The sequence below is a fragment of the Diadema setosum genome, chromosome 5, assembly GCF_964275005.1.
Source record: "Diadema setosum chromosome 5, eeDiaSeto1, whole genome shotgun sequence".
NCBI lineage: Eukaryota > Metazoa > Echinodermata > Echinoidea > Diadematoida > Diadematidae > Diadema > Diadema setosum.
This window is the reverse complement of record NC_092689.1, coordinates 44,098,078-44,125,979: the sequence shown is the minus strand read 5'-3', so window position 1 is coordinate 44,125,979 and position 27,902 is coordinate 44,098,078. Positions and strand designations below refer to the sequence as shown.

Sequence of the window (27,902 nt, the reverse complement as noted above, 5' to 3'; positions counted from 1 at the left end):
AAACTATTTTATCATAACTATTGAGCACGTTATATCTAACAATACTTAATTTTGATTATGCTGATCAACATTTTTACATCGCATGTTTCTATCCCTAACTCACATTATAGAACCATTTTGAAGCACTAAAGCTGAGATTTTGGTTCATCTGCAAACGGTTAATAATGGCTTTAATCGAATTCTGTACATATTATTAGGGTACCACACAATAAAGAATATTATATTTTTTTCAATACATGAACATGAATGTCGTCATTCACTACCTGGACTCTTATGTGTTAGTGGTCGAAAGTTCAGGTAGACCTACTGTGATGGACCCTTTGTTTAAAGATATTGATTTAAGGGCGGTGAGTTGGCTCAGTGGTAGCGCGTCTGCCTCACGATCCTAGGAACAAGGGTTCGAACCCGAGTCTGTACTGAGCAATGTTGTGTGTAAACATACCGTCCCCTCTAGCAAGAGGCAAAACACTCTGTCCCTCGGAAAGGACACAAATTGGAGGTCCCGTGTATGAGAGAGTCACAGCTCATGCACATAAAAGATCCCGCTTCATTCATTCATCGCAAAGAGCAGGGTGTTTAACCCGGTGAAGTGGTCCCACCTCATATCCAACTGGACCCCATGGAAGACCAACTTAGCATAGCTGAATATGGGCTATGCAGCCATCTTCTCAGATGGAAATGAACAAACAATTACAAGGATGAGGAAGAATTTGGCAAAGATTTTGATGTCATTTTCACAATTATGATAGTTTCTATTATGATTTATTGGACTTGGCTGGTCTTCCATGAGGACATTTTGACAAACTCTTCTCCACGTTACTACAAGAGCATACTTCAAACACTTGCACCTACATAAATATGAAGATGTTAGACATGTTAGACTCTACCAAGTTCTTGAACAGTTGAATGAGAGCATGTTGTCTCCATGTTTCAATAGTGGCATTTCTACATGAAGCGTTTCTTTCCATGTATCATTTTGCTTTGGCTCAAATCACGCAGTCGTCGACTGAGGTATTAACAATATTAAGCTATTCTCTTTGCCAGTCATGTTAAGTATTGAATAAGCTCTGTAAGGTGCAACTGTGTGGTTTTCAGCGATGCCGAATTCTTAGCACTTTGGCGTACTTTTCATGCTCAACTACCACACAATGTGACACTTTTGGATAGTTTAACGGCAGACACCACTGATGTACAATATGTACAAAGATAGTAGTTTATTGTCTCGATACCCAGATGAAATATAAAAGCGTATCTTCCGCTCAATAATGGCAATCTAATGAATAAATGAATGATTGTAGCACCGGACTACACTCTATGTTGTCTTGTCGACTGTCCACTACCCCCTGGGTGGTCATGATGGAAAGTGCGTGCCCCGATGTGCTTCTCCTTCCTCCTTGAGATTAGCATACTTCCCGAATCTTTCAATAAGTTTCATAGATTCGAGGTTTCTTATATATTTCCTTACTTTATAACATTTTGTATATACGGGAAACAGGCAAATCTTTCGACATTAATGCCAAAAGACTCAACGTTTCTTTGTATTTCTTCTTATAATATGGTTTGCAAAGGGGGAGACAGGTTTTTCAACTGAATTATCACGTTTCCACCATTGAACCAGTGTATCGGCTCTAGTGTTTATGCACTTACTACAATCATACATAATGACACTACAAATCATGCATGAATTCGATACCAACAATAATGTGTGACACACGATTGATCCAAATGCTCCGTGAGTCAAAAGGTTTGGTAGAAAGATTTTGTGAATTTGACCTTTGGCTCCAATCTTCAATAAAGATAACTATATCTCAGTAATGTAATCAATATATGTTCCGTAGTAATATGCATTTTATTCTCATGTTAATTGAGCTTTAACAGATATGTTAAGTTCAATCCACAGCCAGCAACTTTTTTTTTTTTTTTTGAGGGCGTCTAACATTTCTTAAAGGGAACCCAAACCCAAAGAGCAATGTGGACTGAGTGAAAGCAGTAACATATACAGAACACATGAGTGAAAATTTGAGGAAAATCAGTCAATTAATGCAAAAGTTATGAATCTTTAAAGTTTTGGTGTTGGAACCGCTGGATGAGGAGACTACTAGAGGTTATGACGTATGTGTAGACAACAAAATAAAGAAAATATAAAGGGAATTCCACAAAAATTCATTTTTCATGAAAATTACACATTCCATCACCTTGACACTGACATATTTAAGAGGAGCGACTATTCCTCCTGCTTTCTGAAAGCGGTTAGTCAAGTGCTCTTTCATAATGCTAGAAAAGTGAATTTTTGTGGAATTCTCTTTATATTTTCTTTATATTGTTGTCCACACATACATCATAACCTCTCTTAGTCTCCTCATCCAGCGGTTCCAACACCAAAACTTAAAAAAATGCATAACTTTTGCACTGATTGTCCAATTTTCCTCAAACTTTCACTGATGTGTTCTACTGATGTTACTGCTTTCACTCAATCCACATTGTTCTTTGGGTTTAAAAGCTATTTTAAACCCATCTTTTTGTTTTTCTTTCCTTGCCATGTCCCAGTGGCTTGCATACACAAACTATATTCAACACACACACACACACACACACACACACACACACACACACACACACAGAGCAGACGCAAAAAAAAAGCCAAACACACGAACACAACATTTTTACAGCTATTCCATCCAATTCAATTCGATTCAATTCAATTTATTTTCATATCTCTCAATGAAGGAACATACATCAAATATAGTAAATTAAAGTGAAACACAGTATCCGGCTAGGATGCAGAATGAATTATTGTAACAATGATATAACATGGTGGCCAATATTTGTAAGTTTGGCAATATGTATAAATGCTAAAGAAATATGATAGAACCTACTTAAAAGCAAGCCTGTTAAGCGTAGGTCCCAATTCTGAACAGAGTGTTAAAAAAAAAAAAAGATGAGGAGCAAGGATGCAACATAGGACAAGAATATAGAAAACAAAGTAAAAATAAAAGGCAAAAGGCTATTGTCATGACATGAATATTAGTAAATTATTTTAAACAGAATATACTTATAATAAACTGTAATACATAATACACGGTGTACATATATATATATATATGTCCATGCTGTTTCAAAGTATTTGATCATAAGTAATGTTCAGATTTTTTCAGTTTCAGCGCGCGTTCTGATAAACTCATGATTATGATCATATTTTGATTGTTATTATGTTGGTGTAGGCCTTATTGTTTTGCCGGCATTCACCATGTGAAATACAGCCTGTGGCTAGAAAAGGATCCATGCATAGATAGAGTAAGCTGAACTGAACTGAACTGAACTGAACTGATCCTTGAACGACCCATCATATAGTGCAGGAACAGATATCTTATCACAACATGGCTGCATAGTCCACTCTTTGGTCATCATGGTGGTATAAACTAGTAAGCCAAATTTAGTTTGGCATATACAGGGTATAAGTCAAGACGCCTGTACTCATCAAAGCTACCGATTTGTCCAACAACTAAAGTAATGACATCTGAGTTGAGATCAAACGGTTTGCTGAACACTGGGGTATTATGATAGTGATGATTTGCCCCTTGACGTTTTACCACTCTCGAAAGTGTCAACAATTACCATTACGTACATTACTGTAAATGTAAAAACTAAAGATGTGCAGAAAACAAGACGCGTTTAATCTTAAAAGCTACTGATTTGTTCAACAATTATTAAAGTAATGACATCTTGAAGTTGAGATCAGACGGTTTGCTGAACATTAGGATATTATGATAGTGGTGATCTGCCCCTAGATGTTTTACCACACTCGAAAGTGTCAACAATTACCATTACGTACATTACTGTAAATGTAAAAACTACATAATATTTATGTGCAGAAAGCAAGACGCGTGTAATCGTCAAAGCTACCAATTTGTCCAACAATTAAAGTAATAACATCTTGAAGTTGGGCTCAGACGATTTGGTAAACACAAGGGTATTATGATAGTGGTGATCTGCCCCTAGATGTTTTACCACACTCGAAAGTGTCAACAATTACCATTACGTACATTACTGTAAATGTATGTGCAGAAAACAAAACGCGTGTAATCGTCAAAGCTACCAATTTGTCCAACAATTAAAGTAATGACATCTTGAAGTTGGGCTCAGACGGTTTGGTAAACACAAGGGTATTAATATGATAGTGGTGATCGGCCCTTGATGTTTTACCACACTCGAAAGTGTCAACCATTAATTTTTGTCATTGCATATAGCAGGAACAATGTTATTGTAGACCAATTAAGTCGTATATTAATGTTGTGTTTTGTCATGTCTGTTGATCAACCTTTGATCAAATACATTGTATAGACACAGTATGACGGGGGTTACAAACAGTGTATATGAACAATCTCTATTTGAAGGCACTACACTTCATAGACTCCACACGTAGTCACGAGTCCATTCACAAACAAGAAACATAATCTGTACGTCACTGTCGTCATTCCTGTACCATATAGTCCAATGTCAATTGTATGACTTGTGTATGCATTGCATTGGACACGTCGGCCCTTGTTGCATGGTGTAGTGGCATGAAAAGGGAGAGCTGACAGATAAAAATATGAGGATACACAATCAGTTATTCTACATCCTGTTACTTTATATTTAGGTAAATTGATATTTTGTTTTATCATTGCAAAGATAGCTTTAAACCGACAACGTATAATTGCGACTCTAAACAACAATCCAAAATAAGTAGGACTAATCTTGAGGATAATACAATGTCCTCTGAGTCAAGAGTTTTGACAAACCGCCAAAATGTGGCATTGAACTAAAGTAGTGAAATGACAACTGTACAGAAATCAGTTTTTATATGTATGATTCATCTCAATACTAACAAAGCCATAGATTACATGACAATGGGTCATGTTCCAGAAAAAAAAAATAAATGAAGCAGCCATTCTACAAAATCAAAGCTGTATTCGTAGTCACACCTCATAAGACTCGTGATTCATTAGTATTACGTAATCTGATAATCTCAATCATGGTAGATTTATATTGAAAATGAAATTCTGGCTTACAATTGAAATACTGTGTGACTATACCAGAAGTGCTCCTGTTTATTACTTTCTCAAAAGATGACTCACCAAATGAATCTGTATTGCTTCATTACCAGTTTTTGTAAAGGGTCGTCTTAGCTTAACGAAGATTTTTTAATACATTTTTACTATTTACTCAATAGACCGATGCTGAAGCATGTCTTCGTAGTACGGCATCGCTTTCTCGGCGAGCTCCCGCACATCGTCTGTTACCTCTCCTCCCAGGGCGGGACCGCTGCTGGTGGAGTGAAATGGGTGCTGTATATGGCCACGCCCAGGAAGGCTTCATTCTTATAGGCATTTTCACATGGCCACTTCCACGACTTGCCTACCTCAGGCGACCCGGACCATTGTAGAAGCGACTCTGAGTAGGGGAAGCCCACGGCTTCACAGAACTCTCGAAGTACCGGTGCGGGGTTGGTGAGAAGAGCAGACGAATCGATGACCAAGAGTGACGGGTTGACATGTTCTCGTATGTAGGTCCAGAGCTCGTGATGCTTCTGGAAGACGACATCGACGCCATCCTCCTTGGCATAGGGGCGAAAATTTGCCTATTTACCAAAAACGCATTTCAACCTCTGTCAATATTAAAACCAGCTGTACCTGTAACAGTACCTGGGCTCCAAAAATTGCACCTGTCGGGACGAAATCGTACCTCAGTCATGCATGTGTGCATGTGTGAATGATGTATATTTATACGGTAAACCATAAATGGCATTCATATGAATGATTGACATGTACACTGTACATTCATACGGTTACAGCATTCATGTTCATAGACCAAGCATCGCCCCTGACGTCAAATTATCAGGATGTGATCTATAACAATGACAATATTCTCTTAGTTGTTGATCAGTCTCTGTCCATAACATAAGTTCAAATAGTCAAGTAGTTGTCAAAACAACTTTTATGCTGTTTTTTTTTTTCCTCACAACTGTCTGATGATCTTGCACGTCTTTCACGTCACCTGTGAAAGTCAAATGGAGATTCACTACTTGATTCTCTCTGGTGAACTCAGCTTTTACTTACGTCCACGAGCTTGGGGACTGTGTCAGCTAGTCTGTGTAGCGTAGGCCGTAGTGACTAGACCCCTTGTGTGATTAGGACTGCATTCCAGATCCCACTGCCCTGTTGAAGGGATGTTTCGTGGATGTGGACATCCTTCGTCTTCGGGTTCAAATGATCAGTTCATCTATTCAGCAGTCCTTATTCTGAAGACTCGCTGATTTCAAAAACTTGGATGAACACACCACTGCCGATAAACGTAGATCGATATATGATGCAGATCTAGTACGATTAGATCTAGTCCGAGTAGTCGTAACTTTAAGTTCTTCAAAATTCACTTTCAAGAAGTTCAAATTTAACTCAGTGTTCAGCAGGCCATTAACAATCAGTAAACTAGTTGACTGATTTAAATGAAGGAGCTGAGACAATCTAGTCGCGGTCGTCAGTCCGGGTGACTGTTGACCTTGAGCGTTCAATAACATCTCCAGTCTTGATGTAGTCCCAACTAGATTGCCAAGATAGGTCCATTTCAACGCCGGGCCTTGTCAGTCGGCAGCAATACCAACGAGGGGAAGATTCGCATGAGACATATCCAGTCAATGTGTGCACACGGGGCGAGACAGCGGCACCAGCAGCTTTGTAGTATACGCGACTCACATTCTCCTTTCCCTAGTAGTAGCGCTTCTCTGTTATAGATGTTTTTGATAATGTTTGGATAATATGTTTCTTAAAGCACACAATCATCACAAAAGCTTCCTGACTTTATAAGGGCACTCAGCTCTCCACCCCCTCCCACAAAAGGAAGATTTTTTTTTTCATCTCGGGGTTTATGCTGCGCACTGTTGATGAAATAGTAGATTTTTGTATCTATTAAAATTGTAAGTAGAATAAAGACTGGTACAGCCCCCCCCTTTTTTTTTTCTTTCAAGGGACAGGGACTGTGGGACAGGGAGGCTTTCTCACGAGTAACATCAACATGTCTGCTTTTCGTGTTAAAGGTAGCAAGGGTATACACTCATGAATGACAACCCCTTTCTAAGAGTACATTGTTATAAGTTTCTGGGCATCTTTTTCAGGTTCTTACGCCACAGATTTAAAGTCTCGATCACCATTTAAGGTCACTTCAATGATTACCTATGTTCAAAACTGTGGATTTTTTTTTTTTTTTTTACGCCTCATTTCAATTATGGCTAGCAATCATCATGGTCACTATCATGTAAGCATCAAAATGAGATTTATAAGGTTCTGTCCGTACCTATGAAACATCGAGGCTATGTGACAATCATTCCATATTTTTTTAAATGCACTAAGAGAAAGCACTACGACTTACTGGTCATATTTGTTAAATTCAATAGGGCCTATGTTGCTATTCTCTTTATGATAGCCAAAACGATATATGGGTAATGCCCTTTCAAAGAGTTTTCAGGGTTTGAGTGTTGAATTCTTATTTTCATTTTCACCTGCAAGGAATGTAAAAACAAATAGCCTAAACTTGTATGTAAACGTATTGCTACCTAATACATTTACAGTTAAGCTATAACCTGGAGTGGAGTCACTTTCTATACCAGCCGTTTCTATACAACCAGCGTTGTTGACGTTGCCTCTAGAGAGAGAATTGTTTTTGTTATTTTTTTTTTCTGTCGCAGTTCAGGGTTCCTGTCTTACAATAGGTTTTCATAATTCATGGAGGTAAGTTCAATTTAATTATGAAGATAATTCCTAAATATTCTGGATTAACTACAATGGACCTTCATAATGATGAATATGTTTTTTCAAAAAAAAAACAAACAAACAAGCAAAACAAACACTGGGAATGAGGAATATTTGGAAAAACGAACTGGAAAAGTGCACTCGAGAGGGGTGCCTGCCTCTCATGGTAAAGAACCTTATAGAATTTTTAAGCGTGATGCACACAAGATGCTATATTTTCACTAATTATGTCTTTAAAAAAAATGTCCCCAAAAGTGATTGTCGGTGGTTGGTAATCGCTCTTTTAAGAGGATTGGGGGCATAGATTTGTTTGTTTGTGTTATTTTTTGTTTGTTTTTTGTTTGTTACTATTTAGAAAGTATGCGTAAATGGGGTAAATCAGATCTAATAATGAATGTTAATGAATATTGTCTACCCGTATAGGTGTGTGCATGTTTGTACACATGTATGTGTTTGTATTTCTGTCTCTGTCTTTCTGTAAATGTTCGTGCACGCTTGTTCATTTATGTCTACTCTAATGTGATGCTTCACATTAAAACAGAGATGGATACCCAGTATGACGAACATTTACATAAACAACTTTGATCACGAATGAAAGGGATTAACGACGTTTATTCTTCAATACAGTGCAAGCTTTACTATACTTCGAAAAAAAAAATAGACCTACGTACCGAACAGCAATACATAGGTTTATCGTGCAGCATAACTTTTTTTGTTTGTTTCATGTAGCTAAATGCTCTCCTGCAAGCAAATTATTATTTTTTTTTAATTGATGGAAGAGTGTAGCTTTTAACAGCTGAATGATACGCTTGATCATAACGGCACAGAAATGTAATAAAACCCACATGACATTCTAGATTAGACTTGTTATACTTAACAAATAGTAACTAAATTGACATTTCTTCGGGGTAAGTTGCTGCACCTCAATAATACTCAACAGAAAGGGCAAGTTGTTATAGTGTAAACAACCTGACCCAGTACGCATTGAATAACTTTAAACACACGTGCTTCATCCACACTCAAACATCAGACGGTGCTACACCCACCAAAAGACGGCCAAAACACACTTCCTTCACCCACATAAGCCCTACCCATAATTCACTGGACGTGAATCATTTTCATGAAATAAAAAAAGAATGAATATGTAGACATTTTGTCTCAGACACTTGAAAAAATGTTTTTGGAGCTAACTTCTTCATATAATATTCAGGAATGATCAAATATTGCACGCAGATGTCGTTGGATATATGTTTTGATGTAATAATAACGCCATCTTTTGTTTAGATTTCGAGAATGTTATCATGTAACAACTTTCCCGTGGAACAACTAACCATCTCAGGATAATGTTCCGTCTTCATTGTGAATATGTTGTGATCTATATACAACCAAATGCCTATAGGTCTATAGTCCATATATAGCTTTATCTATAACGACGTAAAGAACAAGTAGTCGTAAATTGATGGGTAACGCAATGTCCTCTTAGTCGAGAAATGTTTAAAAACTGCCAAAATGTGCCATTGAACTAAATTATCGTTAAATCACGATGGAATAAAAGTGATATCAAAACTGTACAGAAATAATCCATTTATTGATGATTCATCTCAATAATAAAGAAATCTGAGAGTCACAATAATTGTTCTCATTGTCGTCCATTACTACGTGCATTACATTGGTTGCCTGTAAAGCAGAGAATCATATTTAAAACTCTGCTAATTGTATATAGAGCCATTCATGGTACAGCACCAGTGTACATACAGGAACTTGTAGAGTTAAAAACATCACTTCAAACATTTTATCATCTTCGGAGTTCACGGGATCAAACATTATTGAAATATCCATCGGGGAAATCAAAAGTTACTCTTGGTGACAGGGCATTTTTGTACGCTGCACCAAAATCATGGAATAATCTCCCTTTGTTTGTAAGACAAGCTGTCACAATTGATGAGTTTAAGGCGAGGTTAAAAAGTCATCTCTTGAAGTAGTGTATTTTCTGTTTGAATTTCTTGTATGCATGTCATTTTGTAATGCGCAGTAGAGTATATTATTATAGTAGCTGCGCAATATAAATGTCCTTTCATTATCATTATCATTCCCAAAAAATACAACAGCCGAAAAAACAACAACTATAAAAGCTGCATTCATAGTTACACTTTTTAATTAGCTTGATAGATTTGTACACTGTTATGTAATTCGGTGATCCCCTTCATGGCAGGTTTGTATTGCACAAAGTCATAAAAATTCTTGCCTAAAATTGAACTACTTTGTGACTGTAACAGAAGAGGTCATGTTTACTACCTTCTCAAATGATGTACTCAGCATATGCACTGCTTCCTTTCAAGATTTTGTAACATGATGTGCTTGTTTAGTAAAGACCGATAAACCATTTTTACTGACTACTCAATAGGCCGATGTTTAAGCATGTCTTCGTAGTACGGCATCGCTTTCTCGGCGAGCTCCCGCACATCGTCTGTTACCTCCTCCCAGGGTGGCACCGCTGCTGGTGGAGTGAAATGGGTGCTGTTCATGGACACGCCCAAGAAGGCTTTATTCTTATAGATATCATCACCTGGCCATTTCCATAACTTGGCTACCTCAGGCGACTCGGACCATTGCAGGAGCGACTCTGAGTAGGGGAAACCCACGGCTTCACAGAACTCTCGAAGTATCGGGGCGGGGTTGGTGAGAAGAGCAGACGAATCGATGACCAAGGGTGACGGGTTGATACGATCTCGTATGTAGGTCCAGAGCTCGTGATGCTGCTGGAAGACGGCATTTAGGTCATACTCCTTGGCATAGGGGCGGAAGTCGAAGGAACTTTCATCAGTTTCGTTGAACTTCAGAATGCCGCCTTCTAGATACTGTGCGAAGGACGCCTTTCTCATAGACCTGTACACTAGTAGAGGGTGCCGGATAATGAAGGCGTGTTGGTATCCTTTTGGGATGAACTGCCGTCTCTGATCACTTGACATGGCATAGCATTCATCCTTAACGAAAACATATTTACTAGTTGATTCCTCCAACTTTTTCTTGATAGATGCAAACCTTTAAAGATACAAATGAAACCATAAATCATGATTTTACATAATATAATTACTGTGAATAGTGTTTTCTCATAAAATTGTGAATTCTTAGTTTTTCCCCTGTCGCATAGTAGGTATTGTCCATTTTTCTTTAAACTTCATGTAGGCATATAGACTTAAATGTGACCTCACATCATACCTACTCCTTTAGAAAGACACCTGGAAGCACTGTGGTATAGTTGATGAAGCTGTTGACGTTCATACCGTATCCAAGTAATATGAAGAAAAATAGAAGAAATTTTTTTGAATGTATGGAATGCTTCTAGATATTCGTTTCACCGCAAAAGTGATGTTGTGGGTATCATAAATCGACACAAATCAACATGCATTTGCATTTCAGAGAACATTCAGTGAAACCGATTTATGCTATTATTTTCAAATTACACTCACTGCACTTCCGACATAATACAAACTGAGAATGGCGTATGCATGTTCGTGGATTTATTGGAGAGTACAAGTTTACCAAAACAAAAAGTGCTTACCACATTGCATAACATAGTTACTCATGATAACATGATAGGGTTTTACACTTTATAGACGAGAAAGTAGCAACATGATCATACCAATGCTTGTTATACATAATTATACTTTCCGGTTTCAGGATTCGGGAATTTTACATCGACAAACAGAAATATTATCCAAGTAGTAAATGCTTTCAAACACGCCACTGCTATGTCTAACTCTGGAAGGACCCGGGTTTTCTCTCCGCGAATTTGTATTCATCTCATGACGAGCATCTGCACTGCCACCGTGGAATACAACATATGGCAGTGCTCTCTGCGTACGGGCCACCTACAGACAAGCACCCGGGATCCCGCCTTGCCTCTTAGGCCCTTGTCGGAGGACTCCCTGCATGGTAATCCGAGAAGTATCCCCATCGAGTATAACTACAATGGACTTCTCTGATTGACAGGCGAGCCCACTCAGCTCGGAACCCACAAGCGCGTACAGACCCATATACAAAAGCCCCCTGCATCAGGAAAGTGCTCGGCACTAGTCACAGGCGGGCGCGTCCGTGACCCGCCGGCTTTCCTCACGGTGCCTCTTGATGCATAAATGGCCACAATAACAATTGTTAATAAAACAAACATTCCGAAATACAACCTTCCCTATGAGTTTGACATAACAAGTGGAAAACATTTCATGTACTGTATAAACTACATCTGCGCAGAGGCCCAGAAATGAACACTTTCCGTCTCTACCAATCCCCACCAGAAAAGACGCGCAGCACCGCACCTGAACACGAAGCGACGCCCACAGAACTCTTACACATAGAAGAATCACACCCATTCACAACCCGCTGAGCTCGGTGTCGCCACTGCGCACCGCTTTCAGTGCACACGCCGCCATGTTGCTTAGCAAAACCTCCGCAGCTCCTCGCGAGTACGGTACGGTCAACTCACTGATCGGACAGTATGGCAGCCCCTAGCCCTTGATACTTACTTGAACTTGTAAACTGTCAAACTCGTACTTCCCAATCCAGCGTTGACCTCAGCTTCATGTACTCATTTATGTTTTTTATTTCACACTTTTCCCTGAAAGTAGTCTGTATTTAAAGAGTTGTTTTTTTTTCCCCCCTTTCGGATAGATCTATTTGACTTCGGAGATGTGATCTGCTTTGGTATAAAATTCAAGCTGCTTGTTCTGCCCTTTTTCCCATCCCCTCCCAATCCCATGTCTTGCTCTATGTGGTTTCCCTCCAATGATATGGTAAGAAGGTGTGTGTTTATGCTATTATTTTATTTTCTCCCATAAACAAGTCAAATTAAATTTTCCAGTCAGTCCCGTTAAAAAAAAAAATCAAAAAAAAAAATCAAAAAAAAAAATCAATGATTTGTGGATATGATACGTGCAATACATCTTCCCAATCTGACATAAATGATTATACTCAGCATATTACATATTTGGATGACAACACTATTTGATTACCTATATTCTTGTTACATGTACATTGTATTATCATTTTTATCATTATTAGGAGTACTGTACATGTATATGTAGTCAACACGAATGCACAACACACAGGAAGCAATATAGGCATACATGTGTGTCTGTATGAAGGTGTAAACCAGAAACCAAGTTCTTGCTGACCAACACCAATTTATTTCAGCAAACAAATTTTCGAGCAATTCGCAAGAACACTTGAGAAAGAGCAAAATTTGTGTGCCAAAACAAATTGTTGGGGATGAGCATGGACTAATTTTTTTCTTTTTTTTTGGTCACGATATTGATATCATATTATTGCACCGACATGTGGACTACTTATACTGTGTGTGTATTCATAAATCAAAATATGAAAGTTCTGCGTCGGTGTGTAGTAAATAGATATCAAGAGTAAAATCAGTCGTATAAACACCACAGGAGCCAAAAAATTGGACTGATGTTTTCAGTCAAAGACCTTTATCAAAGATTTTGATAAAGGTCTTTGACCAAAATGTCATTCCAATTTTTTTTTTTGGGCTCCTGCGGTGTTTATACAACTGATTTTACATGTATATATATATATATATATATATATATATACACACGTACATATATATATATATGTATAGTAAACAAACTTTTTGCACTTATGATAAAGCAAAAACAAAACTGGAACAAGTTCATACTTTATTCACCATGTTTATCTCTGCACAAAATTTTTTGAGCGATTCGCTCTTTCTCAAGTGTTGATACTTTCTACAGAAAGAGTGAATCGTTTGAAAATTTGTGGAGAAATAAACTGCTGATGAATACAGCATGAACTTTCTTCCTGTTTTGTTTTTGTTTTTGATCATCATGTTAACATGTGGACTACCTACTCAATATATATATATACATGTATATATATATATATATATGTGAATATACTGTATATATATATATATATATATATATATATGTATATGTATATATATACACATGTACATATATATAGGCCTATATATACATGTATAATGAATGCAATGTATATTCACATGCACACACACACAGACACACACACAACCATGAACTCCTTTTAAGATTTTTTCCCATATAAAACAGAAAGCAAAGATAAACAGTTAGTTTTACTGATTTTTTTTTTTAAATGTATTTTACAATTATCAAGGTCAATGTTGATTGCTGAGAATCAACCACAGAACAGTGACATACAAGTGTACTACTAATTTGCCAGAAGTACCATTATTATACATAACACACTGTACGATGACTATAATCACAGGCAATACATGCCTTGGAAGCATGCCAATAATAAGCCAGTTCGGGGTTCCGCTGTGAGCATGAGCAGAAAAAGGTAATAGCTCTGTACCGGCAGAGCATGTTCGATGTTGGTGTTTTTATTCACTAAGATAAGCATCTGTGATGTAATGATTAAGTGATCATTATGAGTGGTGCTTGCCAGCACATCCACCTGACAGCAAAAGTGGTACAGTGTACTAGTAGTTGACAGTATCAATAGAAAAAGATTGTTAATACATTTGATGCAAAATAATGAAATGGATGATTTCAGAAGTGCTAATTGATGGCTCATCCTGGTCACCTGGTCTAGGCAAGTTCATTCTCTGTTTGAACACGACTGATTAATTCCATAAATTTTTACGTCGGGTAAGCTGAAATACCTTCTCTCGTTTGAAAACTCATGAAGTGCCTAATCAACTGAGAAAGAAGAATGGTCATTTGTACCAATGTGCCAGTGAGCTAACCCTGAACTGGCTTATAGACATAATGTAGGTGAGACAACCAGTATCGCAAATTTCTGACAACTATTATAATCATGAAAATCAACATAAAATCCATGAACAATGGACATTGTCCAGCAAGAACATCAAAGGCATTCTTGGCAACAATATCAAAGGCAGTACATCCGTATAGATTTTCACTTGCTCTTGTTAGCTTCAAGGGTGATTCAAAATGAAATCCTTGTGAAGGCCTATGAAAACATGCTACCTCATGGTATGAGAAAATAATGTGGTAACAATATGTAGGCAAGAAAAATATCACAAATATGACAACTATTACATATCACCAATTCAAATGCATGTACCATGTATACGGTAATGAACTAAGATGCAATACATGGCAACAACCCAAAGTCCATGAATAATGGACACTGGCTGCAGCCTTGTTGTCTGGCCTGAGTAATCGAAGTGTTTTCTTTGAAGTGGTGGGAACACTAGGTGGAGAAGGGCTTTGGAGTCCAGTGGTCTCTTCTCATGTTCAGTCCATCTTTGGTGAAGAGCAACATCACTTTTTGGAAATCTAGGATTTTTAACACGGAGAGAACATGTGTACACGTGAAAATTACTACCATATCAGAATTGCAAGACCTCTTAAACATGTGCAACTACAATATTAAAACTTGATATGCAAGATGATTGCATGTGAATGCTCCTGATAAGATTAAAAATATGCAAGTTTTCTATAGAATTATGTACCAGTACCCATAAGGTACAGTGTACTACTGTGTAGCTAAAACTATTAAACAGCCAAGAATAAGTTGGTACATGATGAAATAGTACTAACCCCTAGAATAGGAGTCTTAGGATTAAAGATGAATTTAACTTTACATATCGGCACCCTTGCACATGCCACGGATAAGGTTCAACTGAGCACAAAAGCAGATAGGTTTCTACATCGCACATGTACAGCTGTAGCAGGTGAATTCTGGATGGTGCAGCTATTAATCAATGGAATGCAGTGTGGTGTGTGTAGTTGAATCATACAAACTGCACAGTATTGATAACATGCACGCGCACCCAGAGAGACCACCTCCCTGGTTCCCCGTACAATATATTAATCATATCATTACCCCTAACTTTGTTGTATTCGGAAGAGAATCACAACCTTTATGTCCTTGGGGTGGGATCTGGCCAATTCAGAGGTAAAGTTTAACAAAATTTTAGCCCATATCCTTAACTAATAACATATTTTAGTCTATAAAACAAATCTACATGTACATCTTAAATCAGATTTACACGAGTACGTTTACATGTAATTTACAATACTGTTTTCCCTTCCACACAACGTAGACCAGGCCCTAGTTCAATTTTTTTAACAGAGATAAACAGACAGCATACACGCCAAACACAGAATCGAGTGTTTGGGACTACGTAATGATTGAGCTCAAGTAAGCCAGATCACGATCCGCCTGAATGTATAACGTAATTAGGGGCATTAATTCACTTGTCATTCTCATCATGGCTTACCAGTGTCAAACTCACCTGTGAAAAGTCTTTCAACATCCTCCTGCCAAACGATTTGTGTAGTTTATAGCCGCACAATAAGGCATTTTAGTGCCTGGCTCAGTTCGAAATGTCAGAAAAGCACGGTCAATGAATGGCGCTACGGCCTTCCACACAAAAAAGTGTTGCTAAGCAAAATGGCGGACGTCACGTGACAACCAGTCGAGCGACGGCGACAGAACGGGTGGCTAATGATTCTTCTATGTGTAAGAGTTCTGTGAGCGACGCCACCCAGATTTGAGTCACACCATGGGCCCACCGTACCGTGAGGAACACAGCCTCAGCGCCGCCGCGCGTCCACGGCGCGGAGCCGCGCGCGTCCCCGGAGGGAAGGAGACCCCAGGATTGGGGGAAAAACTGCCAAAAAAAAAAAAAAAAAACCTTAAAGGAAAAAATGGCGGAAAAGCCCTAACCTGCCAAGCTAGACGTCGACAACAAGGTAGTCTTGTCTGGGATCCCTTAGACGATCACACATTGCGATTCCCTCATCACTCGGACCTATAATCCGCTTTTAGCGCGATATCCGTCCACACTTGTTTAAGGACAACGATCTCAAACTATAAGATACAAAAATTAAATTCCTATTAATTCAATAATTAATTTTGGCTGTACAGCACAACTTTCCTCAATGTCTATTACCTGCCACATCGATAGGTCAATAGGCATTTAATTATACTACGAGTAATTCCAAATTTACTTGTGTATCGACAACTTTCACAAATAATCAACGCATTTTTAACAGGAAAAAGTGTAGGGGTGGTTATGGGGGGCCCGAAATTGATGCTCTCTCCGTGAAATCCACGTACAGAATGATCCCTTCTCACATTAACTGCTAAACTTTCCCACGCTAAATGTTCAGCTTTCCCACGCGCACTGCTAAGCGTCCTAATGCGGTTGCGCCATCGGGAACCATCAAAGGAGATCACTCGTTCATGTTTTCGGCGGCGCTCTTTGCGTATGCCGCCTGCTCTCAGGCTCCGACTAGCGCCGGATGCCCTTAAAAGGCAAAAAACGATCCCATGAGCGAGTGTAAACCCCTTTTAACGACTAGCGCCGTTAAAGGAATTTACCTTCAAAAAATTGTACACTATTCCGCTTTTGCTCATATCAATGTCAGTGTTACCTGATGTGTATTTTTGAACTATTAAGGATCAAAAGTGGGAAATGTTTATTTTTGTAACACCTAATATAATTACATACGGATGAACTGATCTTTAAGTCCAAATATTTAACCATTTGTCATTACTGAAAATTAATCATTTACACGCCTTGGTGAACAGGAGTCGAAGACGCTTAGTAAACTTACGGTAGTCTATCTGGAAAGAAAGTGGTTCCGGGTGCAAAGTTCTCTAGCTCCTGGGCAGTTAACTTGAACTCCCTCTCGTGGCCATCATAGCTCATGGGACAGTCTGTGATCCCATGTTTCTCCAGTAGCGTCATTCCCAAGTGGCTGATGCCAAACGGTTCTATCCACACCTCGCAGCCTGGAATCCCCGACATGCATTTCGCAAACGCCGTCGAGATCGATCTTGGTATCATCCACAGAATTGCCCGACCTCCATTTTTTCTGCGAGGGTTGTCATTCGGTACATGAAACATTGCGATGATGGTGAAGGGAATACGTCTTCACTTTACAGAATTATAAAACCAAAGTGAGACTGCTCTGTGTATAATGCCTGTTCAACGAGTTGCGTGCGAATAAAAGTGGCCTTTGACCATCTTGAGAATTCGGCCTCTGTTTGTTTTCCTTGCGAGCCGTTAAATCTGTAGTATGCAATATGGGGAAAGATAATCATACGTTTAGTCACATAATTATATGTACATATGGTTATATATATATATATATATATATATATATATACATACATATATATATGTGCATACATATGTGTGTGTGTGTGTGTGTGTGTGTATCTGCGTTGGTGTGTTTGTGTGCATATGCTTTTATTATCCTGCTAACTCTGAAACAAACATCACTAATATTATGTTCTTTGGAGATAACGCAATGTCAATTAATACTCCAAGGACATTTTGTTCCAAGCGCTTTTTGGCATTTAGAATCACTAGTAGCATATCTGCAACATAATCATCATTCTTAAACTACGTTATTTCTAGCCTAAAATAATTCAACTAGTTTTGTGGTCATTCAGTACCGAGAGATGTGCAGCAAACATTCAACTACTTAATTGTTCCCGATATTTTTCACAGATATTCCACTAATATTTTGGGACAGCCTTCCGTTGACTCTATGTAATGGTTTTATTTTGATTTTTTTTTTTTTGTACAACAGGCCAAATGAACTTCGCTCATGCGTGAGTTTTAACTTTTGAATATGAAAATGTATGAATCGCTCTGATTTTGTAGGCCTTATTTATTTCATTTGTACTGTGACCTATTGACACAAGAGCAGTTGTTGATTTGGCTGTTACAACCCCGCCCAAATAAAATAGTGTCTGAGGAAGTGTTGAGCACATTGTTCCACGTGATGTTTGTTACCAAAATATAGAGAGCGAAACTTCAGTTTTGCTTATAGCCTGAAGTAAGATTACAGTATAAAACGCATTTTCTCAAGTGACAGATTGTAGTTATAGGCTTATGTATATTTTTCTTTATTTGTACTTGAATTATATATTTGTCAAGCGTTATTATGTATCATTTGATATTAATATATGATTGTTTTACATTGATATAGCTGATTCCGGGTGCATGCACTGGTCGGGGAGGAAGGCCTCGAGACTCGATGATCAAAAGTTTGCCTTTTTCTCTCCTGGCAACCAGGGGTCTGCACCTAGAATCACCACATTCATTATAATAAATGTGATTGTCTGTTTTAGTTTATGCTGAAATGTCAAATGAATAGATAAATAATCATAAGAATGATTATCGTGATGATAATAATAATAGTAATAGTAGTCAGATCTGTACACATTGATAAAAATTTCAAATTATTTGATACGATTTGATATGATTTGATCTATTCTCTGTACGTGTGGCATAATTTACAATTCTTTTTTAACAATATGATCAAACATATACAATTTTTTTGTTTTTTGTTTTCAGTTTTGGATAAACGAACCTAATTCCAATTTCGGCTTGACGAACCGTCAGAATATCGAACCTTATTTCATTTTCTGATTTATGAATCTTGGGAATAATAGACAAATAACAAAGACTCCAACACACACACACACACACACACACACACACACAAACACACTCACATGCACGCACACACATGCATACTGACTACTGACACACACAACACACATACACAACATGCTCACAGTTACTTTCATAATATGAATAGGATTGTTCCAGACCATATACATATATATATATATGTATGTCTGTAATAGGAATATGTTATATACATACTCTTTCAAAAGGTGTTCGAAAATGTTTGATTACAAAAACGTGTTCAGTGTTATTCATTGGCATGTTTCTGATGCTTATGAATGATCATATTTGATTGTAATCATATTCATTTAGGCCCGACTATAATATTTGCTTTATTGACTCAGACCAAGTGAAAAACAGCCTGTGCTGGCTGGAAAAGGATCCGTGCATAGATAGAATGAAATTAGCTTAACTAATCATTGTTGAATGAGTCATCATAACGCAGAAGTGGATATCTTACCACATACTGACATAATGGCTGCATTGTTCATTCTATAGCTGGTAAACATCATGGTGGTTTATTGTCTACTTATTCGAAGAGAAGTTCACAAGCCAGATTTAATTTAACATAATACAGACTATAGGCAATTTCTGAAGTTTGACTTGATTTGTCCTAAGTACTGCAGATTAAAGAGTAATGCCTTTTAAAAAATAAATTCAAAGAGTCATACACATAGAAAAAGATGGTGCATTCCTGTATTGGCATAGCGCTCCACAAAGTAATGTTGCCATTATTGGTAAGTGGATCGATGTAATTGTTTGTTCATTTCGATCTGAGAAGATGGCTGGATAACCAATATTCAACTATGCTAAGCTGGTCTTAAATTAGTAGAGCAGATAAGCCGAAAAATTGTGCAAAATTTGACTAAAGCATGAAACTTTCACCAGTGTTAGTACATGTTATAAGATCATTTCAAGATCGGGAAGTAAGACTGAATTGATCTCTGATGTCCTCCAAAGGTCAATGACCTCAAAATTTGATAAAAATTGATATTTTGCGTCATTAATGAATGCTAAATATGGTAATGATGTACTAAAAACTAATTTTTTTGTTACAGTGGAATTGTCTTCATGTTCCATAGAACCCAGACAGGTTTCAACCTTTGACCTCTGATGACCTCCAGAGATCAATGACCTCGAATTATCAGAATTTTGATATTTGGTGCAATTGGTTGATGATAAACATGATAACGATGTCTTAAAAATTCATTTGTGTTACAACTGAATCGCTTTCCTATTCCTCAGATCAAGGGAAATTATTTACATGTCTCTGCCTATGACCTCTGAGGACTGTGACAGGTCAATGACCTCAAAATATCAGAATATTGATATTTGACGTATATTCAATGGTTAACTGTATACCTGGTGTGCAATCATGCATTATGCTATAAGCATTTATGCTACAATAAAAGTGTCTTCTCATTCCACAGAACATTGGTCATTACCCTGTGTATATCCAACTTTGACATCTAAGGACAATGTGAGGTCAGACTTACAGAATATCAAAATTTGTGTAGGATTACAAATATTGATGTTTGGCTTAATCATGTACAAATCACGCCTTGTCGTTATAATCAAAGCATGTACGCATATTCCACAGAGCATTGGTTCATAGTAAAAGGTCTCGGGAATGTGAGCGGTCAATTACTTCAGATATGAATCTTACGTGTCTTCAGTGATGGCAGTGACCTCAAATATAATATTTATGTTTGGGTTAGTTATGCAGCCTAGCTTGCATGAAATTATGTGCAACATTATTCAATTTGCACTAGACAAAATTTGTACGCTTAAACATGGAAGGTGGGGAGAGGAGTACCATATTTTGGGTTGATGCTTAATAGTATGTGAACAGGCATATGGCAAGGGTGCTGTTCGTTATTCCGAAGGTTCGTTAATCCGAAACACACAAATTCCCTATACCTAGAGGTTCGTTAATCCGAAAATGAAAAAGGTTAGTTAATCCGAACATTTGTGGGGTTATTCCGAAGGTTCGTTATTCCGAAAATGAAATAGGGTTCGCTATTCCGAAGGCTCGTTTATCCGAAAAAGAAATAGGGTTCGTTATTCCGAAGGTTCGTTAATCCGAAAATGAAATAGGGTTCGTTGTCCGAAGGTTCGTTGATCCGATGTGAAATAGGGTCCGCAACGAACCTTCGGAATAACGAGCTTTGTGTCATTTTCGGATTAACGAACCTTCGGAGTAACGAACCTTATTTCATTTTCGGATTAATGAACCTTCGGAATAACGAACCTTATCACATTTTTGGATTAGCGAACCTTTGGAATAACGAATCTTTTTTTTTTTCGAATTCAATTCGCGTTTATTTCATTCAAACAGATAAAAAAACCATTCAGACAAGGTATATAAATAAATTCAAATTGACAATTCAAACGTAACAGAATATGGAGACAGCAAGAAAAACAGAGTGTTATAAGCAGCTGCCACCATAACAAAAGCATTTATAATAAAAGTCATATCAAGTCGTACAAATAAATGTTCATAGATATTAAAACCAAAGTAATTGAAAATACATGTTCTACAACAGACACATAAAGAGACAAAAAACAAACAACAAACAAACACAGAGTAATACCCGAATGTGTAGATTAATTTTCTTTTTCCATAGCAATAAGAATGATTTAAATCTTCGTTTAAAAACATCTGAAGATGGACTCATTTTAACTGGCTGTGGCAAGTTATTCCAAATTAAAGGTCCTCTATACAAAACAGAATGTAAACCAACATTTGTTTTATTAAGAGGTAAATGATAATTCAGAGGATTTCTCAAACAATACGAGTGAATAACACTATTTAATTGAAACAAGGAAGAAAGACTTGGGGCAATTTTTAAAACATAAATACATAAATACACCAATATTATAATTGTTCAATTCAAAAATGCTTAAAACATTACATTTCATAAAAAGAGATTTAGTGGAGGCAAAATAATTGGCGTGACATATAATTCTTACTGCTTTCTTCTACAGACGGAAAAGTCTGACCATAGAATAATTTGATGTATTTCCACGCCCAAGCAATGTTACCATATTGAAGTTGACTTAATATAATAGCGTTATAAATCATACATAAAATATTGTGAGGAAAATATCGTAATTTGTATAAAATACCGATACATTTAGAAATCTTATTACAGACTGAATCAATTATCTTTATGCCAAGATAATTTATAATCAATAATGACACCAAGTAATGACAATGAACTCGTAATTCTTACAAGATTGTTATTCATATAAACTGCTGAATTCTGTATATCAATTTTTTTATTAGTAAAAATCACACATCTTCACATTCAAATCTTCGGAATAACGAACCTTCGGAATAACGAACCTTCGGACTAAAGAACCTTCGGAATAACGAACCTTCGGAATAACGAACTGTAACCTATGGCAAAGTCACTTGAACTGGATGAAAGGGTGAAAGATGCTAACCAGAAAACAACAGGCCCACCTCATCAGGGTGTACGTCACAAGTCAAAAAACTCAAGAGTCGTACAGCCCATGAGTTACGCAGACAACGAGTCATACATCCTGTGACCTAAACACTAGATGAACAAGGTCCATGAGCTCGACATCAAATATGATTAGGCCCACAAGCTGTGCGGTCCGCGAACTCGACACTCGACGGTACGAGATTATTATATGTATTTCAAAAAGCTTAATCTATTCAGTGTATAGGTCTTGAGGACCTCCTCCCCCCCCCCCCCTCCCCAATGTGTCGGACTCTCTTGGGCCTGGTTTGCCTAAACTTAGTGTCAAGCTCATGGGCAATGCTACCTAGTTTCGAGCTCGTGGGCTGTATGGTTCCGATGAATGACTCGTGGTCCTGGAGCATACAGTGATGTCATGGACGATCTGGAAAACGACATACTGTGAGGCCTAACATGCATTCCACATGAAGTAATCCTGTGTCTTTGTGTCTTGCTATTGCCATCCAGTTATTGTTTAAGTCATCAACACTCTAAAATCGTTGGATTAAAAAGGTAATCTAATAAGACAATGAAGAGGGACAAATCCACATAAGATTACAATTTTTAGTCTAATTGACTTAGAAATTAAATCCATTAGATTTGAAATTAATAATCTTATTTAAATTTGTCCCTCCTCATGGTCTATTAGATTAATTTTTTAATCCAACGAATTTAGAGTGAAGTCAGGCAACTTGGGGCATTTATTTTTTGATGACATCCTTAGGTACCTCACGTCCAAATAGGAGTGGAACTACTTGCTCTAATTGTCTTCTTTATACTCGATACTCCTTAAAGGTAGGGGATACTTTTTACAGACCTCCCAAAATGTACTGGAATTTACGGTGAGCCCCGAAAAAAAAAAATTCAATTCAAAATCTAACGGTCAATAAAAATGTACTAAATGTTACCTTCCACTTTCAATACTTTATGGGAGTTTCTAAAATGATACTCTCTTCAACATACCACTGTATTTATACAACTCTTCATTTAAGGCATGCAAATGGGATTCCCTACCTTTAACAATTGGGCCTGGCCAAGAGTAGTGCCCCCATGCCCAAATATTGCTTGTTTCCAATATGGCGGCCATCCGGTTTGCATCCAATGTGTGAATCAGGGTACGCTGGCAGCGGGTAATATCACCTGAATGATCCGGTTAAAACTCTCTGCCACTGCTAACAAGTGATGATTCAGTGTAACCTCCTGCTGAAATTGTACCCCGTTCACAGTCCCCCTGCGAGTCTAGGAGGACCTCTGGAGGACATGCTAGATGAAAACTAGCTATTTTTTATACAAACTCAGTGGGTGGTTAGAGAGACCCTCGTTCAGAGTCCCCTTGCTGTATAGAGTGAGGTCCGCATACAGTGCTATAGAAATCAGTGGAAGAGTATTTTTTTTTTCACCACAAACTGGGCTGGTCAGTGGAAGTGTGTGCTGTGTTTACGCTAGTCTGGTTTTCAGACCGTTTTCTCACACTAATTTCCTTTCCAGAATATTTACTGCTTCTTACAACAAAATAAGTAGCAGGTTAAGCTGATGGGCCTTATTCTTTGACAAAAACTGTGACTTCATTAAGGGCGGCAACAAAACCAGACTATGTTGACGCCGTGTTTGTGTCGAGACCGTTCACAGTCCTCTCGTCTGGCGTGAACACAGTACAACCTCTAGAGGTTGAGAGGTTGTGCTAGAGTCGTGCTAGGCTGTCTAGCACGACATTCACGCTAGATTCACGCCGGACTCACTCCAGACTTGTGCTAGACGCTTACGCCGTGACCGTTCACAGTCCCCATCGTCTGGCGTGAACACAGCACAACCTCTGGAGGTTGTGCTAGACAAAGTGGGACTGTGAACGGGGTATTGGTCTCGATGTATACCCTCGATCTCTTTCAAGACAGGGCAGCATCTGCGTCTTCAGTGAAGCACGCGATTGCACGGATCGGCACACAGATCTCCACCACGACTAAACTGGATAGACATCCTGAGGTCAGACCAGCGTTCTTACAGGTGCACAACCACTCGTATGCGATCATCAGAGTCTTCCATTGGCAATATCTAAACAGTCTGGGTGAAGGCAAGCTTGTCTCTATGATGGGTGCATTGCACATAGAGTACAGGATGCACGAGATGATAAGAAAGCTTCTTTTTGACTCGCGGGACAGGCTACAATCCTTTCTCAGGCAAAGGTTCTGAATTATCGGGTCGTGCTCAGTCTGCACACAGTGAGCTGAACACCATATCAAGTATACGTGTGCAATGATTGTGTGTAATGTCTAATGATATGGGAAAAATGCATGGAGAAATCAAAATACATATATGTACATGTTTATGTATTTTACGTGGAATCAGTTCCCGTCTGTTGTCTTGGCAGAAATGCATCAATCCTGCAATGTTGTTTATTATTTTCCCTCTCCATCACGAGTATATGGAACGTGTTGATCATTTCACGTGAAGTTGTGATGTCGGAAGATGCAAGGCTGTATTGCAGGTGGCCTATTGCAGGTGGCCTTCAATTTGTTTTTCACATTATATCGACATGTTTAACAGACTGTAACTCACCAAGATGCCTCTTGAAATGTTTTGAGAGAACTTCTGCTTGATTTCACATGAGTGGATGATTATCAGTGGTCTTTCTGCTATCATTGTATCATCGTGTGTGAAACAAAGTATTGTTTCTCTTCAAAAGATAGCGTTGCAATTAATCTGCACTTACTGTTGGTGCTCTATATGAGACATTCCAACCCACCTCCAGTCTATACACTCGTAGGCGTTGTGGTGTAGAGCGGGATCTAACCATCTCTCATGAAGCGAGACTTCTGTTTTCTTTCATTTTCTTTTCTTTTCTTTTCTTTTCTTTTCTTTTTTTTTTCCCACTAACAATGTGAAACAAAGTATTGTTTCTCTTCAAAAGATAGCGTGCCAATTAATCTGTACTTAGGTTGGTGCTCTAAACAAGATATTTCAACCCACCTCCAGCTTAGATATCCGTAGGCGTTGTGGTGTATAGACATTGTAGAGCGAGACTTCTCTTTTCTTTTCTTTTCCCCACTAACAATTAATAAGGAAACATAGAAGCATTCGCACATACTGCTTACATTTCCCATCACATGCTTTTAACATCAGAATTTTCATGTACACATTTTCCCTTGAATTTTGCCAAGAACTTTTCAACACAATACATGTTCAAAAGAAACCATTTGGTTCATACATAATTTGATTAAAGGGGCCTACTTGTCACCGTCCATGTACTCGAACAGTTTTCGCTAAAGATACAAGTATGTTTACAAGACTGCAAACAGTAGAATGATTTGCCCCTTAACAAATCAGACTACATATCTTGAAATGTCTTCAAACGTAAATTAGTCATTCCTCTTAAACGATTTCTCTTATATATATATATATATATATATATATATATATATAAACACCTACTGTCCTACATTAGCGGGGGGGGGGGGGTCGACAAATTACTCAACTCCGATTTATTGATGTTTTCCTGGAAAAAAAAAATATGGCGTAGAAATCAATCCTAATGAGATATGTCATTGGAATCACCAGCGCAATATTTTTTTTTTCATTTATAAGAAATATATCGCATTTGTCATTTGCTGTCTTTTTTCCAGGGTGGGGCGGTACAGGTTTGACAGATCTGCAAGTGCAGTATACAGTGTAATTTCTTCCCTGGGGACATGGTGACATGCACTTCACAATTCCATGTTCAATTTTCCTAAAGAGTACACCTAAACAGGGGCGGCGGAATGTGTGTGTGTGTGTGTGTGTTTTCTAAGCATGGGGTATAGGGGCTCCGAGGCAGTGGCAAGAGTCAGTGGTCGATTTTTTTTTTTTATTTATGCTTTTTCCGTTTTCAGTATGCACCAGACCAGATTAATAAATAGGGCCAACCATGCTCTCTATAGAACATCATCATGTTTATCATTAATCAATGATGCCAAACATCAATATTCTGATACTTTGAGGTCATTGAACTGTCAAGGTAATCAGAGGCCAAAGGAAGAAACCTGTCTGTGCTCTTTGGAATATATGAAGACAACGTCATTATTGTGTAAGTTCCCAAAAGCTCCTTACGACTTTCTCCAAGCCGGCAACCATTTTATTGTACAGAGGCGGATAGATATTGGATTGGTCATCACATTTACAGCGTAGGTCGATGGTGTAATCAGCGTCGATAAAGATTAGTTGATTGATTTGGAGGGGGGCATGATGTACCAAGGAAGGGGAGCTCCTGACTTTATCTCTGTGGTCTCCAACTATTCTCAAAGTTCCTCAAACTTCCAAAATACTCTGACTCTGCAGCCTTTGCTTCACTACATAGTGTGAAGCCGCTCTCATTGTGCTTGCCACTCTGATTTCTCGGCTCAAACATGTTTTTTTTTTTTTATAACTAATTTCCTAACAAACTTCCTTTCCCTAAAGCTTTTCATTGGCTCAATCTTATATTGGGGTGTGGTGCTCACTAGAAATTAATTCCTTATTGGTGGGGCTAAGACCCCCCCCCCCCCCCCAGCCCCACCGTCGGTACAGGACCAAGCAAAAATTTGCAAGTGTAAAAAGCTCTTTAGAGGGATAAATTCTGGCAGGAGGGCGACCTGCCAGCTCGAAAGATCATTTATGTTTGGGGATCAGAGGGTAAAAACACGCCATCATGTCATTCCCCGTAATTTGGTGCGGGACTTTGGGGATGGAGAGCCATTGGAACTGACCACTAGCGGGGAAAGTAGCCTATTGTCAAACTCATAAATTCCTATGACCATGCATAGACTTTTCTTGGGAGAGGGGGTTTTGACACACACACACACAAAAAAGGAAATAGCTGAAAGGAAGATAAACGGTTTCATAAACTCCAAGAAGGGGAAAATACTGAGCATGTTGACGCCACAGGGTGACTAGGAAAACGAATGCAGTGTTCTGTTTTCTTGTACTCTCTATCCTATTCTATTCTATTATATTCTATACCATTCTTTGTTTTATGTGCTAGTAGCCATCTTGGCTACAATTGTAAAACAGATATGTTTGTTTTGTACATCCTCTGAAGATCACCAGAGGTCAAAGGTAGAGCCCTGTCTGTGCTCTTTGGAATATGAAGACAATTTCATTGTAAAACAGATATGCTTGTTTTGTACATCTTAACCATGTTTA

General features: G+C 38.2%; 1 protein-coding gene and 1 pseudogene across 1 annotated transcript; both read right to left on the bottom strand.

Moving 5' to 3' along the window:
• Positions 1 to 5,201: 5,201 nt before the first annotated feature.
• On the bottom strand, positions 5,202 to 6,229 carry LOC140228939 (uncharacterized; annotated as a pseudogene).
• A 3,948-nt stretch (positions 6,230 to 10,177) lies between these two features.
• On the bottom strand, positions 10,178 to 17,685 carry LOC140228341 (uncharacterized). Its single transcript, XM_072308568.1, has 2 exons — positions 17,393 to 17,685; positions 10,178 to 10,826 (listed from the first exon to the last, which is right to left on the bottom strand). Exons 1-2 carry the CDS (start codon positions 17,683 to 17,685, stop codon positions 10,178 to 10,180), a joined length of 942 nt encoding a protein of 313 aa, XP_072164669.1.
• Positions 17,686 to 27,902: the final 10,217 nt, after the last annotated feature.

Coding starts and splice junctions, on each gene's coding strand:
- LOC140228341 (XM_072308568.1), bottom strand. CDS start 17,685: ATGTTTCATGTACCGAATGACAACCCTCGCAGAAAAAATGGAGGTCGG. Junction 10,827..17,392: donor TTCTTTCCAGATAGACTACC/GTAAGTTTACTA, acceptor GTATCTTTAAAG/GTTTGCATCTATCAAGAAAA.